Source organism: Haematobia irritans, chromosome 1 (genome assembly GCF_050003625.1).
Source record: "Haematobia irritans isolate KBUSLIRL chromosome 1, ASM5000362v1, whole genome shotgun sequence".
Lineage (NCBI taxonomy): Eukaryota > Metazoa > Arthropoda > Insecta > Diptera > Muscidae > Haematobia > Haematobia irritans.
Window position 1 is genome coordinate 150,144,092 of NC_134397.1, and position 16,731 is coordinate 150,160,822.

The 16,731-nt window shown below is 35.6% G+C and overlaps 1 protein-coding gene across 5 annotated transcripts in view; it reads right to left on the reverse strand.

Annotated features, from left to right (window-relative positions):
• Positions 1-1,341: 1,341 nt before the first annotated feature.
• The window catches only part of mesh (sushi domain containing 2 mesh), a 163,220-nt gene continuing 147,830 nt past the window's right edge, over positions 1,342-16,731 (reverse strand). For 2 of the 5 annotated variants that reach the window (XM_075291890.1, XM_075291891.1), the window contains exons 11-16: positions 15,262-15,384; positions 11,421-11,579; positions 10,449-11,193; positions 9,968-10,386; positions 9,050-9,237; positions 1,342-2,576 (exon numbers count right to left, since the gene is read on the reverse strand). In XM_075291890.1, the coding sequence (XP_075148005.1) occupies positions 1,609-2,576; positions 9,050-9,237; positions 9,968-10,386; positions 10,449-11,193; positions 11,421-11,579; positions 15,262-15,384 (2,602 nt within the window). In that variant the 3' untranslated portion in view covers positions 1,342-1,608. The remainder of the gene's footprint in view (positions 2,577-9,049; positions 9,238-9,967; positions 10,387-10,448; positions 11,194-11,420; positions 11,580-15,261; positions 15,385-16,731) is intronic. The other 3 variants (XM_075291894.1, XM_075291893.1, XM_075291892.1) reach the window with 3 other exon arrangements.

A 16,731-nucleotide genomic window follows, 5' to 3' on the forward strand; every position in this document is an offset into this window, starting at 1 on the left:
CGAAATCGGGCGATCGGTTTATATAGGAGCTATATCATAAGCTGAACCGACATAGCCCATCTTCGAACTTGGCCTGCGTGCAGACAAAAGACGATTCTGTACCAAATTTCAGGACCATAGCTCCTTTATTGAAGACTGTAGCGTGATTGCAACAGACAGACAGACGGCCAGACGGACATGATTATATCGTCTTAGAATTTCTCCCTTTATATAGTCGGAAATCGATATTTCGATGTGTTACAAACGGAATGACAAACTTATCATACCCCCGTCACCATTCTATGGTGGTGGGTATAAAAATGTCTTCCAAACACATTTTATCCATTAAAAACCCTATTTATCTTTAAAACTAAAATATCTTTAGAACAATTAATTATATTTATTAAAAAAAATAAATAAATATATGTTAAAAGTTTGTGACATCTTATGGAACGATTTGTACCATTTTAATTTTTAATAGAAAATATATCTAGAATATGTTCATGAATAATGTAAGATTTATAATGAAAGTAATGCATTGGGTAACGACATACAATTATTTGGTAAGGGAATAGTTTAAAGTTAGATGTTTCCTGCAAACTTCAATGAATTTACCTATATTGGATGAATATTTGCAATTACTAAATTTGCAATTATTAATTTATATATGGAATAAAAGAACATAGGTTATATAAATGATTGGCGTTAGTTGAAACAGTTATAGTGACTGGTAAAATGGTAAAAAGAATACTAGACAGTAAAGCAATGTTTTTCAATTATTATTTGATTATTTAGTAAAATTTAAATGTTTCGAGTAATCATTATTTTTTAAGGAGATAGTTTAATGTTATCTATGGCCACAAAAACTTCAATGAAATTATTGTGGATGAATATTTTAAAAATATCAAAAATATATGTATGAAATAAAAAACGCATAAATTATTGAACATAAATTAATTTTAATGATTGCTGTTATTTGTACGGTTACAGTGGCTAAAATGGTAAAAAAATGAAAACTAGACAGCAAAGCAATGTTTTTAATAATATCAAATCATTATTAAGAAAAAAGATTTTTTAATCTTATCAATTGCCAGAAAACTTCAATGAAATTATTGTAGATGAATATTTCTAATTACCAAAAATATATGGAATAAAAAAGCATAAATTAAACATAAATTAATTTGAATGATTGTCGTTATTTGATATAGTTGGTCCATTGGCCGAAATGAATAAAGCAATTTTTTATTATTAGTTTTTTTTTACATTAGATGCTGCCATGAATGAGGTTAAAACCCATACTAATGACCTTACAGTTAATACAGAATTTTAAAATTTCCCCTCCAAAAATTATAAACAATAGAATTTTTAATGGTTTTGTTGTCACTTTAATTTGAACTTTACAGCTTGTTTATGAAGACTTAGTTACAGTGATGGCGTTAAAAAAATATTATTCGTTATGATTATCCATGATATAGTATATTCTTCAATTTACTGATGACCGGGATATGTTAAAACAATTAGTTAGGAGCGAAAGGGGCGATAGGATGTTTGATAGTAGTGGAAATGATTGATGACTTTTTGAATTAGTATCTCTATTTTATGGACACATTGGAATTTAGATGTTTGTTATTAAACTTCAGTGGATCTTTGATTATGGGCAGATGGAGTGGGTGAGACAGCATGGGGTGGTGAAGGCAAACCATTATCTTGGGTCAAAGGAGTACCCACAAGGGGGGCCGGACGCATGGGGGCAGGAGCTGCTGTAGCTGTGGCTGTGACCGGCATATTCGATGGTGGACGATTAAAGTATTGGCTATTGGCATTGGGCAAGACCGGTACACCACCATAGCGATTTTGTGTTGGATTATTAGGATGATAGCTCTCACCACTGAAACTACTATCGGCTCCACTAAATGTGGGACTATATTGTTGACGTGGCACCTGTTGGATTTGATGCAATGGCAGTCCATGTTCATCATGCTCGTCCGCTTCGGGTGATGGAGGCTGATGATAGCCCGTAGGATGTTGTACCCCCACACCATCGTCATGTTCATCATGCTCTGGATTATTCACTGCTGCTGCACCGGCCCCCTCATGCTCATGTTGTGGCTCCTGATCCTGATCCGATCCCGATACCTCACGCAACGAACGTCGACCCATTTGTTTGGGCTGCTTCTCACCTGTTTTATTAATGTATTCAATATCCTTTGCTAATTTTGTATCTTTATTTTCACTACCTTCTGATGAGGTCACATCCCCGTCATCCAGATCCCATTTTTTAGCTGGAAAATCAATACGTGGTTTGCCCGGTAGTGGTTCATTCGTACGGTATACTTTATCATAAGACCTACTTTTCTTGAGGGTGCCTGTGGCATCTGTATCGCTGTCGTAATCACCATTTGCATTCAATGTCTTCAGATTGGAACGCGATGAGGCTCGCGAACGGGGCAGAGTCATTTGCCATTGAGGATCTTCCTTCAGCTGCTTCTGACGGAAGCGATACACGCCACAGACAATGCACAACATCAGTGGTAAGATAACAGCTACGATAATGCCAATTGCTATGAAAGCCACACGTCGGGTATAGTAAACTTCACCTATTCGTGGGGAAGGAAAAACGTGGGTATAGCAATTCGATATTAGTGAACTGTGAAGCTATTTAACTTGGCCATTTGATTAACCAGGTGTTGATGTGTTTCAATTTTTTCCTACTATTTGGCAAACATTCCAAAACAATTTCAAAAATTCTAAATAACAAAAGGTCAAAATCATTTATTAAAAATCCAGAAAGTTTAATTTTGCCATTATTTATAAATAAAATCTCTAAACATGTTTTTTTAATAATTCTACAGAAATTTATTTTTTAAATGAAAAAAAAAACTTCCTCTTTCCCCTAAGAACTACAAGATTAGTCTTCCCCACCTCTAAGACCAGATCTATTGAGACTGCAGTGCTTGAACTAAATATTCGGCATAATTAAATAAATGATTGTAAAATGAGCGAGAGAGAATAGTCTAGGGGTAATTCCCACAAAAACCGAAATAGTTATGTACTACGAAGGACAAAAGACGCCCACAGTTAAGCGCATTTCCTTAGGTTATAAACTAAAGGCAATACCTCAGCGAGATTGCTGAACAGTTCACTTAATATAAGAACTGCTCAGCAATGCAGTAAGATTCCAGGAATTGCTGAGGGAACGAGTTAGTATGGTCATAGCCCACAGTTAAGTCCATTTCCTTAGGTGACATTGAAATTTGCTTAAGTGAGTTTGCAAAATACTTCAGCCTTATCATAAGCCCAACTTGAAGCTTAATGTTAAATTTCAAATAATACGGTCATAAACTAGAGGCAATACCTCAGCGAGATTGCTGAACAGTTAACTTAATATAAGAACTGCTCAGCAATGCAGTAAGATTCCAGGAATTGCTGAGTGAACGAGTTGGTATGGTCATAGCCTAAAGTCAATATCTCAACGAGATGGCTGAGCAGTTCTCAAGGATTACTATATATCGCAGAGTTTTTCAGGATGAAATATCATCAAAAAAGGTGACATGATAGCAGTTTACCTAATGTAGGAACAGGGCCACAGTAAAATCCAAGGTATATGCTGAGGGGGAGGCAATAAAATCGTTTGACTATAAGTTCTTCATTAAAATTGACTAAAGCCAATATCTCATTGAAATGGCTGAACGATTCACCTAATATAAGAACATGACCCCAGGAAGATACCAGAGATTGTTAAGGGGACATATTAATACGGTCATAGACAAAAACCAATATATCAACGAGATGGCTAAGCATTTTGCCCAATATATTTACATGGCCACAGGAAGATAGCAGAGATTGCTGAGGGAACGAGATAATGCGGTCGTAGACTAAAACCATTATCTCAAAGAGATGGCTGAGCAGTTCATGACCACAGGAAAATACCAGGGATCAAAGATATGGCTGACCAGTTCTCATAGGCTATCGAATCTTTGCAGAGTTTTTTGACTGAAATATCATCAAACAAGTATATATGGCCGTAAGTTCGGCCAGGCCGAATCTTATGTACCCTCCAACATGGATTGCATAGAAACTTCTACGAAAGACTGTCATCCACAATCGAATTACTTGGGTTGTGGTATCTTAAATGGTTTTCTAAATTGTGAGTTAGTCCATGACATACGTGGTATATATTAGACAAAAAAGGTATTTGTAGGTAAGTCTACAAATAATTACGATGAAATATCATCAGGATGAAATATCATCAAAAAAGGTGACATGATAGATATGATAGCAGTTTACCTAATGTAGGGCCACAGGGCCACAGTAAAATCCAAGGTATATGCTGAGGGGAGGCAATACAATCTTTTGACTCCAAGTTCTTCAAAACGAAAATAGCCAATATCTCATTGAAATGGCTGAGCGATTCACCTAATATAGGAACATGGCCACAGGAAGATACCAGAGATTGTTAAGGGGGCATGTTAGTACGGTCATAGACGAAAACCAATATATCAACGAGATGGCTAAGCATTTTGCCCAATATACTTACATGGCCACAGGAAGATAGCAAAGATTGCTGAGGGAACGAGATAATGCGGTCATAGACTAAAACCAGTATCTCAAAGAGATGGCTGAGCAGTTCATGACCACAGGAAGATACCAGGGATTGCTGAGGGGACGAGATAGTACGGCCGTGGACGGAAGCCAATATATCAACGATATGGTTGAGCAGTTCTCATAGGCTATCTAATTTTTGCAGAGTTTTTTAGACTGAAATATCATCAAACAAGTATATATGACCGTAAGTTCGGCCTCGTCCTGGCCTTATGTACCCTCCACCATGGATTGCGTAGAAACTTCTACGAAAGACTGTCATCCACAATCGAATTACTTGGGTTGTGGTATCTTAAATCGTTTTCGAAATTGTGAGTTAGTCCATACGTGGTATATATTAGACACAAAAGGTATGTGTAGGTAAGTCTACAAATAATTACAAATCGATATGGACTTTTGCACGGTACGTAGAGAGCCAGAATTGAAATATACGGGGTATTATATGGGGTCTATATACAATTATGAACTCAATATGGACCAATTTTTGTGTGATTGCGGATCGATTTATCTGAGGGTTATATATATAACTATAGACCGATATGGACCTAGTTAGGCATGGTTGTTAACGGCCATGTACTAGCACAATGTACCAAATTTCAACTGACTCGGATGAAATTTGCTCCTCCAAGAGGCTCCAAAACCAAATCTCGGGATCGGTTTATATGGGGGCTATATATGATTATGGACTGATACTACCACCACATACCAAATTTCAATAAGATCGGATGAATTTTGCTCTTCCAAGGGGCTCCGGAGGTCACATCTGGGGATCGGTTTATATGGGGGCTATATATAATTATGGACTGATATGAACTAATTCCTACATGGTTGTTGGATACCATATACTAATATCACGTACCAAATTTCAACCGAATCGGATGAATTTTGCTCTTCCATGGGGCTCCGGAGATCACGTCTGGGGATCGGTCTATATGGGGGCTATATATAATTATGGACCGATTTCGACCAATTTTTGCATGGGTGTTTGAGGCCATATATTAACACCACGTACCAAATACCAACTGAATCATATGCATTTGGGTCTTCCAAGAGGCTCCGGAGGTCAAATCTGGTGATCGGTTTATATGGGTGCTATATATAATTATGCACTGATGTGGACCAATTTCTACATGGTCATTAGAGACCATATACTACCTGCATGTACCAAATTTCAGCCGGATCGGATGAAATTTGCTTCTCTTAGATGCTCCGCAAGCGAAAAGGGGATCGGTTTATATGGGGGCTATATATAATTATTGACCGATGTGGACCAATTTTTGCATAGTTGTTAGAGACCATATACTAACACAATGTCGGATCGGATGAAATTTGCTTCTCTTAGAGGGTCTGCAAGCCAAATTTGGTGGTCCATTTGTATGTGGGCTGTACGTAAAAGTGGACCGATATGGCCCATTTGCAATACCATCTGACCTAGTTCAATAACAAATACTTGTGCCAAGTTTCAAGTCGATAGCTTGTTTCGTTCGGAAGTTAGCCTGATTTCAACAGACGGACGGACATGCTCAGATCGACTCAGAATTTCACCACGACCCATAATATATATACTTTATGGGATCTTAGAGCAATATTTCGATGTGTTACAAACGGAATGACAAAGTTAATATACCCCCATCCTATGGTGGAGGGTATAAAAAGAGGTGGCACGATAGACAGTCACTTGCAATAAAATCCAATATCTCAAAGCCAAAGCACTATTTCAACAGGATTGCAAGGGAGATAGGCAGTACCAACTGCTTACAAAACAACCAAATCAGAGCTGATTTCTGTGGGCGATGTCCCGATTTAGAGCAGCTTCTACATAGCGCTGATATAATTGCTCAATTTAATAGAAATATTGCTCAGAAGTGATATAAAGGGTGGTTAAATTGTAAGGGCAGATGTTGAATATGAACCACACTTAAACGCCAAGTTTTTTTTCCCAATTTTATTTGACATTTCTGTATTTCAGACTATTCAATTTGAACCATGGAGAGATACACAATCCAACAACGTGTTAAATGGTTCCAAGAAATGGCAACAGTGGATGATCAATTTTCGAAGAAAGTTATCTTCAGTGATGAGGCACATTTTCACCTTAGTGGATTCGTCAATAAACAGAATTGCCGCAGTTGGGCGAATGAGAATCCATGAGTAATTGTCGAAAAACCAATGCACCCACAAAGAGTGACTGTTTGGTGCGGTTTATGGGCTGGCGGCATCATCGGGCCGTATTTTTTCCAAAATGAGGCCGGTTAGGCAGTTACTGTGAATGGTGTTCGCTATCGTGAGATGATAACGAACTTTTTATGGCCCGAATTGGAAGATATGGATGTGGACGATATGTGGTTTCAGCAGGACGGTGCCACTTGCCACACAGCTAACGAAACAATGGCTCTTTTGCGCAAAAAATTCAATGACCGTGTTATCTCACGTAATGGTGATGTCAATTGGCCGCCAAGATCATGTGATTTGACACCGTTGGACTTTTTTCTTTGGGGTTATTTTAAAGAAAATGTGTACGTCAATAAGCCAGCAACAATTCAATAGCGAAAGGATGAGATAATTCGGCACATTAACGGCATAGAACCTCCATTATGCCTCAGCGTCATCGAAAATTTGGACCATCGGATGAAGGTGTGCCACCGAGGTCGCGGCGCCCATTTAACCGATATTTTGTTTCATACATAATTGAGTAATACCAATATATCATAATAAAATAAAATTACAATAATTTCCTAAATAGTTTGTGTTTTATTCAAAATCAACATCGGCCCTTGAAATTTTAACCACCCTTTGTAATCATTGTTGGCGTGAAGGAAAACAGCATTACCTTTCATGCATCTATGCTATACTGCATGAATTGCATGCAGTGTGGATGCACTGCCTACTTTATTGTATATCAAAAAGCTCAACTAAACTCTTACTGCTGAAATATTTTTTGCTGGGTAAGTACATGGCCATAGGAAGATACCAGTGATTGCGGAGGGAGCAAGTTAGTACGATCATAAACGACAGCCAATAAAAAAGAGGTGACATGATAGACAGTCACTTGCAATAAATTCCTTTGACTCTATGTTCTTTAACACCAAAATGGTCGTAGACTAAAGCTGAAATGGCTGAGTAGTTCACCTATTATAGAAACTTGACCATAGGAAGGTTCCAGGAATTGCTGATGGGACGAGTTAGTATGGTAATAGGCGGAAGCCAATATGTCAACGAGATGGCTGAACAGTTCACCTAATATAGGAATATGACCATAGGGAGATACCAGGGATTCTTAAGGAAACGAGTTAGTACGGTAATAGACGGAAGCCAAAGTCATAACAAGATGGCTGAGTAGTTCTCAAAGATGAGCTAATTTTCGCAGAGATTTTCAGATTCGAAAAAGAGGTGACATGATAAACAGTCACCTGCCATAAAATCCTTTGACTCTATGTTCTTCCAAACCAAACTGGTCATAGACTAAATCGAATATCTGCACTTGATGGTTGAGCAGTACACTTAATATAGCAGCCGGGTGTATCAGGCTCACTTAGACCATTCAGTCCATTGTGATACCACATTGGTGAACTTCTCTCTTATCACTGAGTGCTGCCCGATTCCATGTTAAGCTCAATGACAAGGGACCTCCTTTTTATAGCCGAGTCCGAACGGCGTTCCACATTGCAGTGAAACCAGTTAGAGAAGCTTTGAAACCCTCAGAAATGTCACCAGCATTACTGAGGTGGGATAATCCACCGCTGAAAAACTTGTTGGTGTTCGGTCGAAGCAGGAATCGAACCCACGACCTTGTGTATGCAAGGCGGGCATGCTAACCATTGCACCACGGTGGCTCGCTTGTACGTCAAAGACTAAAGTCAATATGTTATCGAGATGGCTGAGCAGTTCTCAACAACTACCTAATCATTGCAGGGATTTTCAGGCTGAAATATCACCGAAAAGAAAGTGGCATGATAGACAGCAGCCTGAAACAAAAATTGTCATATATTAACGCCAATATCTCATCGAGATGACTGAGCAGTTTACTTAATATAGCTACGTGACCCAAGGAGATACCAGGGATTGCTTAGGGTACGATTTACTACGGTCATAGATGGGTGCAATAATCAGGTTGGTACAACAGAAGAGTTTAATTGGAGGTATTCAACGATAAAAACTCGAAGTGTCTATACGTAATCGGTGCTTTTAGTTAATCTGCAATTGAAATGGAGGGAATTGCCTAAGGAGCCTAACATAAAACGTGAAAACAAAACATCGAATCGATTGAGATTAGTACATAATGATAATCTCAATGGATTCAATGTTTTATTTTCAAGGAATTGAAGCGAATTTAAGTGAATTCATATAAATTTCCAGTTTTTTTCCAAACACCTTTTGTTATTTACAATTTATCTACAAATTGCTATGGAATGCCCAAATATATTTTATATATAAATAATAATCATAAAAAGTGTATTCAAAAACTTACGAAGACATGTTGTATAACCATATTCTGGCATATTCCACAAACCATTGGACATACATTCACGGCGCTGATCACCAATTAAAACGAATCCTTCATTGCATTCAAATTGAACCTTTGCGCCGGGCATAAAGTTGAAACTTAACTTACGGCCAAAACGAGGTGTCTCAAGAACGCCACAAGATACCACACGTCTAGGGGGGGAGGGAAAAATAAAGTGATATCAAATTTTTAATAGGAGGCAGGAGGTATTTGGTTATTTCAAAAATGTCATTTTTGTATTAATGCCCATGTTCCCAAATCCACTTCCAGGTGAATGTGAATCAATTCCACGATTTTCGTGTTCTACAATTCACTTTCACCGGAATTTTCGTGAAATAAATTCACTTGCAAAAGTCTTGGTAAAAGTTGAATTATGTCCAAGATGGGTGTATTTCCGGTTAAAAAAAGTACTCGGGTAAAAAATTTGAAATGTTTTATATTTAATACATGAGTTTTATTAAAACTGTGTTATTTTTAATTAAAAAAATAATAAATTATAATAAGTCTATTGATTCCACTTATTTTGATTTCCGCCTTAGTGAATTTTTGGGTGATTTGTGCAACCCAGCTGGTTACAGAAAAGTTCAAAAAAGAGCGTGGAATTAAGAACACCAAATTTTCACGTTCGTGGATTTGACGTGAATAGTGGAAGTGGAATTGAAGTGGATATCGGAACATGGGTGTAAAAGTAAAAAACGTAAATTTTTTTGAAACAAAAACCAGAAAAGGAAACTCGAAAATCCCACTTTTACATATATCCAAAATTGGAAATTTTGAAAAGTCAACTTTTTGATATTGAATACAATTCCTTAAAGTAGGAACAGCTGCCATTTTACCAATGTGGTTTGCAATGATTTTTCCAAATATTAAAAAAAAACTTACTGCGAATTCAAAGTCCTTATATTCACCAAACTGTCATAGTAATTTTTGGTAAAATGAGCCAAATCACGATTCAGTGTCATACCATAATCATAGCGGCACTGATACGATTCACCACATAAGTCTTGGGCTTTTTCAACATCATATGAACGATTTGCTGGTAGGAAATCAACCGGTTCCTGTATATAATTCGGTACAAATGACGAATTAGAGAAATAGCTAGCAGTGCGTCCAAATTCTCGTGTGAAAAGGGCAGCACCAACACCTGGCAAATCACGATCAGCTAACATCCATTTCATGGCCCATTGATTGTGTAGAGTCTTAAAGTCGGAGGGATTTAATGTCAATATTTGACCATTGGGCAAAGTGAAATCATCCATGGGATTAAAACTCCAATTACCAAATAAGCCAGCAGTTTTATTCTATACAAACAATGTGATTGAGATTTATTAACAACCCTTTGCCCAATTCTCATCATACTTACTATAAAATTCCAAGGTAAATATACTCTGCCAGTCATATAGCCCTCATTCTCGATAACCTCAACACCTATGCCAGAGTCAAACATTACCACCACTTGAGACTGATTAAGCAAATAGGTTGGAGTGTACACGGTAACACCATCAAAATGTTGGAATTTCAAACTTTCACGATCGAAATATACACGGCGACCATCAGCCAAGACATCCAACTTATAACGCCAACGGGCATGTTGAGGACGTATACGAACCTCAATGGTGGTGGTGGTATTGCCACGCATAGCCAATGCTGTCAATTGAGTAGCTGGCACAGCACCATAGACATTATTGGGAACCTGTTCAAAACGTCCTTGTACTTCAAATCTCTGATCAGCATCAACACTACGAGAGAGTACAAATTCTCCCAAACCATTGAAGGTATACTGAGTTCCATCGAATGTAATGAAATGAGGATCACCAAAGACCCCAGCCACACCAGGTGCCTGATAGGCTACACAATCTTGCGAGGGACGTCTCTCAAAACGATAGGTTTCACAACCAACAGCTTGTTCCTCTTGCCAATAGCAGCAGGTATAGAAGGGACGCATATCATGGAACCAAGTGGATAGGGTAGGCACCTTGCTGGCCTCATTCCACGGCATCTTACCCAAATTGTGATTACGGCGAGGCCGCGAACCCCACATTTGATCTTGGGTCAGCATAAGGAATCCATAACGATCATAGCAACACTGTTGTTCAGCACCATTTTGTCTGAGGTGAAAATAGAAATATAATTAATTCGAATATAATGATGGAAAAAAACTTTGTAATATTAATAAAGTGTTGTCCTAAAATATAGACAACGAAACAATTTCGGAAAAGTAATGCAATTTTACAGTAAGATCGGTCTATATGGAGGCTAAAATGAGGACCGATATATACAAAAATTAGCTCATTTTAGACCAAATACTTCTCATATCATCAATATGTGTACTTACGTGGGTGTTCCACTGACCACACAATGTATGGCTGTCTTATGGCGCAAGCATGTTGGATTCGAATCTTTGTCACAATCACGATCTGGCCTATAACGTCCTTTGTCGTATATAGCCTGTTCCATGGTACAGGGGCACAGAGGTAAATCAGAAGCAAAATTCCTAAAGAACAAAAATAGAAAGAAAATAAAACAAAAATCAACCAAGATCTATAAAAAGCCCATGGTGAATTCCAAGTCAATAGAGTGTAAATAATAGCTATTTGTTACCCTTTATTCCAACATAGTTCCATGTGTTGGAACAATAAATGGCCAAGGACTATAACAATTGGCTTTTTGTTTTCTTTTTAATGCTTGAGCAGTCTTTACGGGAGAACGACAAGTTTGTTACGTGTACACATGGACAAATTTGTTCTAGCAATGATTTTCCCTTCTGGGGCAACCACAAACGCTCACACACACACACACCCAACTGGCCACAACATAATTAACAATTGCAACCGCCAAAAGAATATAAAAACCATCAATAGCTACCTTTGTCCTTTGAGAGTATAGCACCCTTAGGAGCAGCAATAATTAGAGCAACAATAGCAGCAGTTGTTGGTAATATCATCTCAGGGAGAAATTGAAAAAAACTCTTTTTAATTAAGCCAATATTTATACCCTAAAGCACATAGTGGTGGTTTACTCAAAGTTGGCTTTGAGTATACCTGCAAAATATTATACAAATTGGTTCAGATTTAGATATAGCTCCCATTTTCCCCAAATTTGGCCATAATACTCTTATTTATTAACCAATGATACTCAAATTTAAAAGTGTGATGTAATAGCCGAACTTATTTAGACTTACATGTAGCTCTTACATAATAATATTGGCCGATTTTTACAAATTTGGATTTATTACTAACAACTAATTGAGCGATTTCCTCTTTATACACAGCGCCACACTGTGGAACAGGGTATTATAAGTTAGTTAGTAGACTTAAAACTTGGCACAAGTAGTTGTTATTGATGATGATATGGACCAATTTTGGCATGGATATTAGCAGCCTTATTCTAACACCACGATGCAAATTTCGACCGAATAGGAGATCAAATCTTGGGAACGGTTTATATGGGGGCTATATATAATTATGGACCGATATGGACCAATTCTTGCGTGTTTGTTAGAGACGACATTCTAACACCATGTTCCAAATTTCAACCGGATCGGATGAATTTTGATCCTCCAAGAGGCTCCGGAAGACAAATCTGGTAATCGATTTATATGGGGGCTATATATAATTATAGACCGATATGGACCAATTTTTGCATGGTCATTAGAGAACATATACCAACACCATGTACCAAATTTCAGCCGGATCGGATGAAATTTTTGTTTCTTAGAGCCTCCGCAAGCCAAATCGGGGGATCGGTTTATATGGGGGCTACATATAATTATGGACCTATGTGGACCAATTTGTGCATGGTTGTTAGAGACCATATACTAACACCATGTACCAAATTTCAGCCGGATCGGATGAAATTTGCTTCTCTTAGAGCGATCGCAAGCCAAATTTGGGAGTCCGTTTATATGGGGGCTATACGTAAAAGTGGACCGATACGGCCCATTTGCAATACCATCCGACCTACATCAATAACAACTACTTGTGCCAAGTTTCAAGTCGATAGCATGTTTCGTTCGGAAGTTAGCGTGATTTCAACAGACGGACGGACATGCTCAGATCGACTCAGAATTTCACCACGACCCAAAATATATATACTTTATGGGGTCTTAGAGCAATATTTCGATGTGTTACAAACGGAATGACAAAGTTAATATACCCCCATCCTATGGTGGAGGGTATACAAATTAGTTATTTGACAAAATATTACACATTTTGGCTGAAATTTGGTATATGGTCTCTAACAACCATGCAAAAATTGGTCCACATCGGTCCATAATTATATATAGCCCCCATATAAACCGATCCCCAGATTTGGCTTGCGAAGTATCCAAGAGAAGCAAATTTCACCCAATCCGGTTGTAATTTGGAACATGGTGTTAGTATATGATCTTTAACAAGCGTGCCCGAATTGGTCCATATCGGTCCATAATTATATATATATATATATATACCCCATATAAAACTTTCTCCAGATTTGACCTCCGGAGCCTCTTGGAGGAGCAAAATTTAGGAACTTGGTGTTAGTATATGGTCGCTAACAACCATACCAAAATTGGTCTAATCACACAAAAATTGGTCCATATCGGTTCATAATCATGGTTGCCACTAGAGCCAAAAATAGTGTACCAAAATTTTATTTCTATAGAAAATTTTGTCAAAATTTTATTTCTAGAGAAAATTTTGTTAAAATTTTATTCGGTTCATAATAAAATTTTCATCATTGTCAAAATTTTATTTCTATAGAAAATTTTGTTGATTCGGTTCATAATCATGGTTGCCACTCGAGCCAAAAATAATCTACCAAGATTTTATTTCTATAGAAAATTTTGTCAAAAGTTTATTTCTATAGAAAATTTTGTGAAAATTTTATTTCTATAGAAAATTTTGTTAAAATTTTATTTCTGTAGAAAATTTTGTCAAAATTTTATGTCTACTTTGTCAAACAGAATTATATACGTATTGGATCGATCTTCTTTGATTTAATATATACCACGTATGGACTTATATACAATTTAGAAGATGGTGTTAGGAGGTTTTAAGATACCTTGCCATCGGCAAGCGTTACCGCAATTTAAGTAATTCGATTGTGAATGGCAGTGTTTAGAAGAAGTTTCTACGCAATCCATGATGGAGGGTACATAAGCTTCGGCCTGGCCGAACTTACGGCCGTATATACTTGTTTTAATTCACATCAAAAACACTGAATTGGAATGAAACCTTAAGATCTGATGCAAATTCAGTGCAACGACCGTTGAAATGGTGAACATCCGCCCTAAGACAAACCCATGTTAAATTCATTGCTTCTGCGCCAATTTTGCACCACTTACGGATCCAAAAAGAACATTTTCACAACTTTTTTGGCGACGCCTTTTTTGCTGGGTATATACACCTTATTGCTTTAATTTGATTCCATTCGAAAGTCGTGTGTATTAAGTTCAAAGGAGACAGATAATGCGAATGAGAACAAAATGTTGGTCAAGGGCCTCTGTTAAATTTAGTGGCTGACTCAGAATCTCTTAGTTCATTTAATATGGGTTTTCCGTCCGTCTGTCCATCTATTTCTAGTCTTCACCTTCTATTTTACATTCGACAACACATAACAAATATGTCCTATCAATAAAACTATGAGTTATCATAATTTTGGCAATTTCGAAAAATTGTATATTCCATTCCTGGACAGAAATCTTAACTTCTTATAAGACACGTTTATGCTTTAAATAAGAATTTGAACTTTTAAAACCGCATATAAAAGTTTAAATTGCAATTATTTTCCTTTTGGAACATCAAGTTGCTACGTGACTCTACAACAAAAACTTTTAGAAAACCATTGGTATTCGAAAATTGAATCACCAAATATTCCAAAAACGATTACAGATATACCACAAGCCATAACCAGTACTTTAATTGGATAAGCATTTTTTTCACAGCAGCAATGTGTACTATTGGCCATGATGATGATGACGATAGTAAATTTCCAACTATTTTGTGGTTCAAACATTGCAGCTACAAAATGGTAATGGAAGCATCGATGAACATTACTAGTTGTAATTTTGCTGATGTTGTGTTTGATTGGGTGAAGGCACCTTACCAAATTGCCCATATCTCAAATTCTATATCCCATTGATTGGTTTAAGAACAATAACAAACAAATACATATTTTCTAATCGATTTACTTACCTCAGATATCTGTCAGTACGTATCCAATTATCACACAATGCTCGAGGCCATTTGTATCCATGCATACGTTCCCATTGTGGTCCAAAATACCAAGCCAATGGTATTGGTCTTGACCATAGAATTCTGTAAAAACAAACATATATTTTCCGTTATTATTTTATCAAAAGAAGTATATTTATCGTATTATCGATCGATGAGAGCTATAATGAAAAGTCTGCCATATAGAAATATAAATAATAGTCATTAGAGACAAAATCTTAGAAGTAAAACTTTGAAACTATCAACGTTAAAAGTAAAACATACAACGGGAATAAAATGTTGAAAAAGTTTCCAACGGAAATAAAATATTGACAAAATTTTCTATAGAAATAAAATGTTGACAAAATGATGAGACAGAAATAAAATTTTGACAACATTTTCTATAGAAATAAAATTTTGGCCACATTTTCTATAGAAACAAAATTTTGCCAAAATTTCTATAGAAATAAAATTTTGGCAAAATTTTCTATAGAAATAAAAACTTGATAAAACTTTCTGTCGAAATAAAATTTTGAAAACATTTTATATACAAATAAAAATTTGACAAAATTTTTTTATAGAAATTAAAATTTAACCAAATTTTTTTATAGAAATAAAAATTTGACAAAATTTTCTATAGAAATTGATTTTTAACAAAATTTTCTATAGAAATAAAATTTTCACAACATTTTCTACAGAAATAAAATTTTGAGAAAATTTTCTCAACAAATAAAATTTCCAGAAAATAAAAATAAAATGTTGGCAAAATTTTCTATAGAAATGAAAATTTGAAAAAATTTTTTATAGACATAAAATTTTGACAAAATTTTCAAAAGAAATAAAATTTTGATAAAATTTGCAATAGAAATACAATTTTGAAAAAGTTTTCTACAGAAATAAAATTATGGAGAAATTTTGTAAACAAATAAAATTTCGAGAAAATTTTGTATAGAAATAAAAATTTAACAAAATTTTGTATAGAAATAAAAATTTAACAAAATTTTCTATAGAAATAAAATTTTCACAAAATTAGCCATAGAAATACATTTTTAACAAAATTTTATATAGAATTGAAATTTTGACAAAATTTTCTATAGAAATAAAAACTTCATAAAATTTTCTATAGAAATAAAATTTTGACAAAATTTTCTATAGAAATAAAACTTTGACAAAATTTTTTATAAAAAATAAAAAATTGACATTTTCTATAGAAATAAAATTTTGACAAAATTTTCAATAGAAATAAAATTTTGACAAAATTTTGTATAGAAATAACATTTCGAGAAAATTTTGTATAAAAATAAAGATTTAACAAAATTTTCTATAGAAATAAAATTTTGACAAAATTTTCTGTAGAAATAAAACGTTGACAAAATTTTCTATAAAAATAAAATTTTTACAAAATTTTCAATAAAAATAAAATGTTGACAAAATTTTCTATTGAAATAAAAT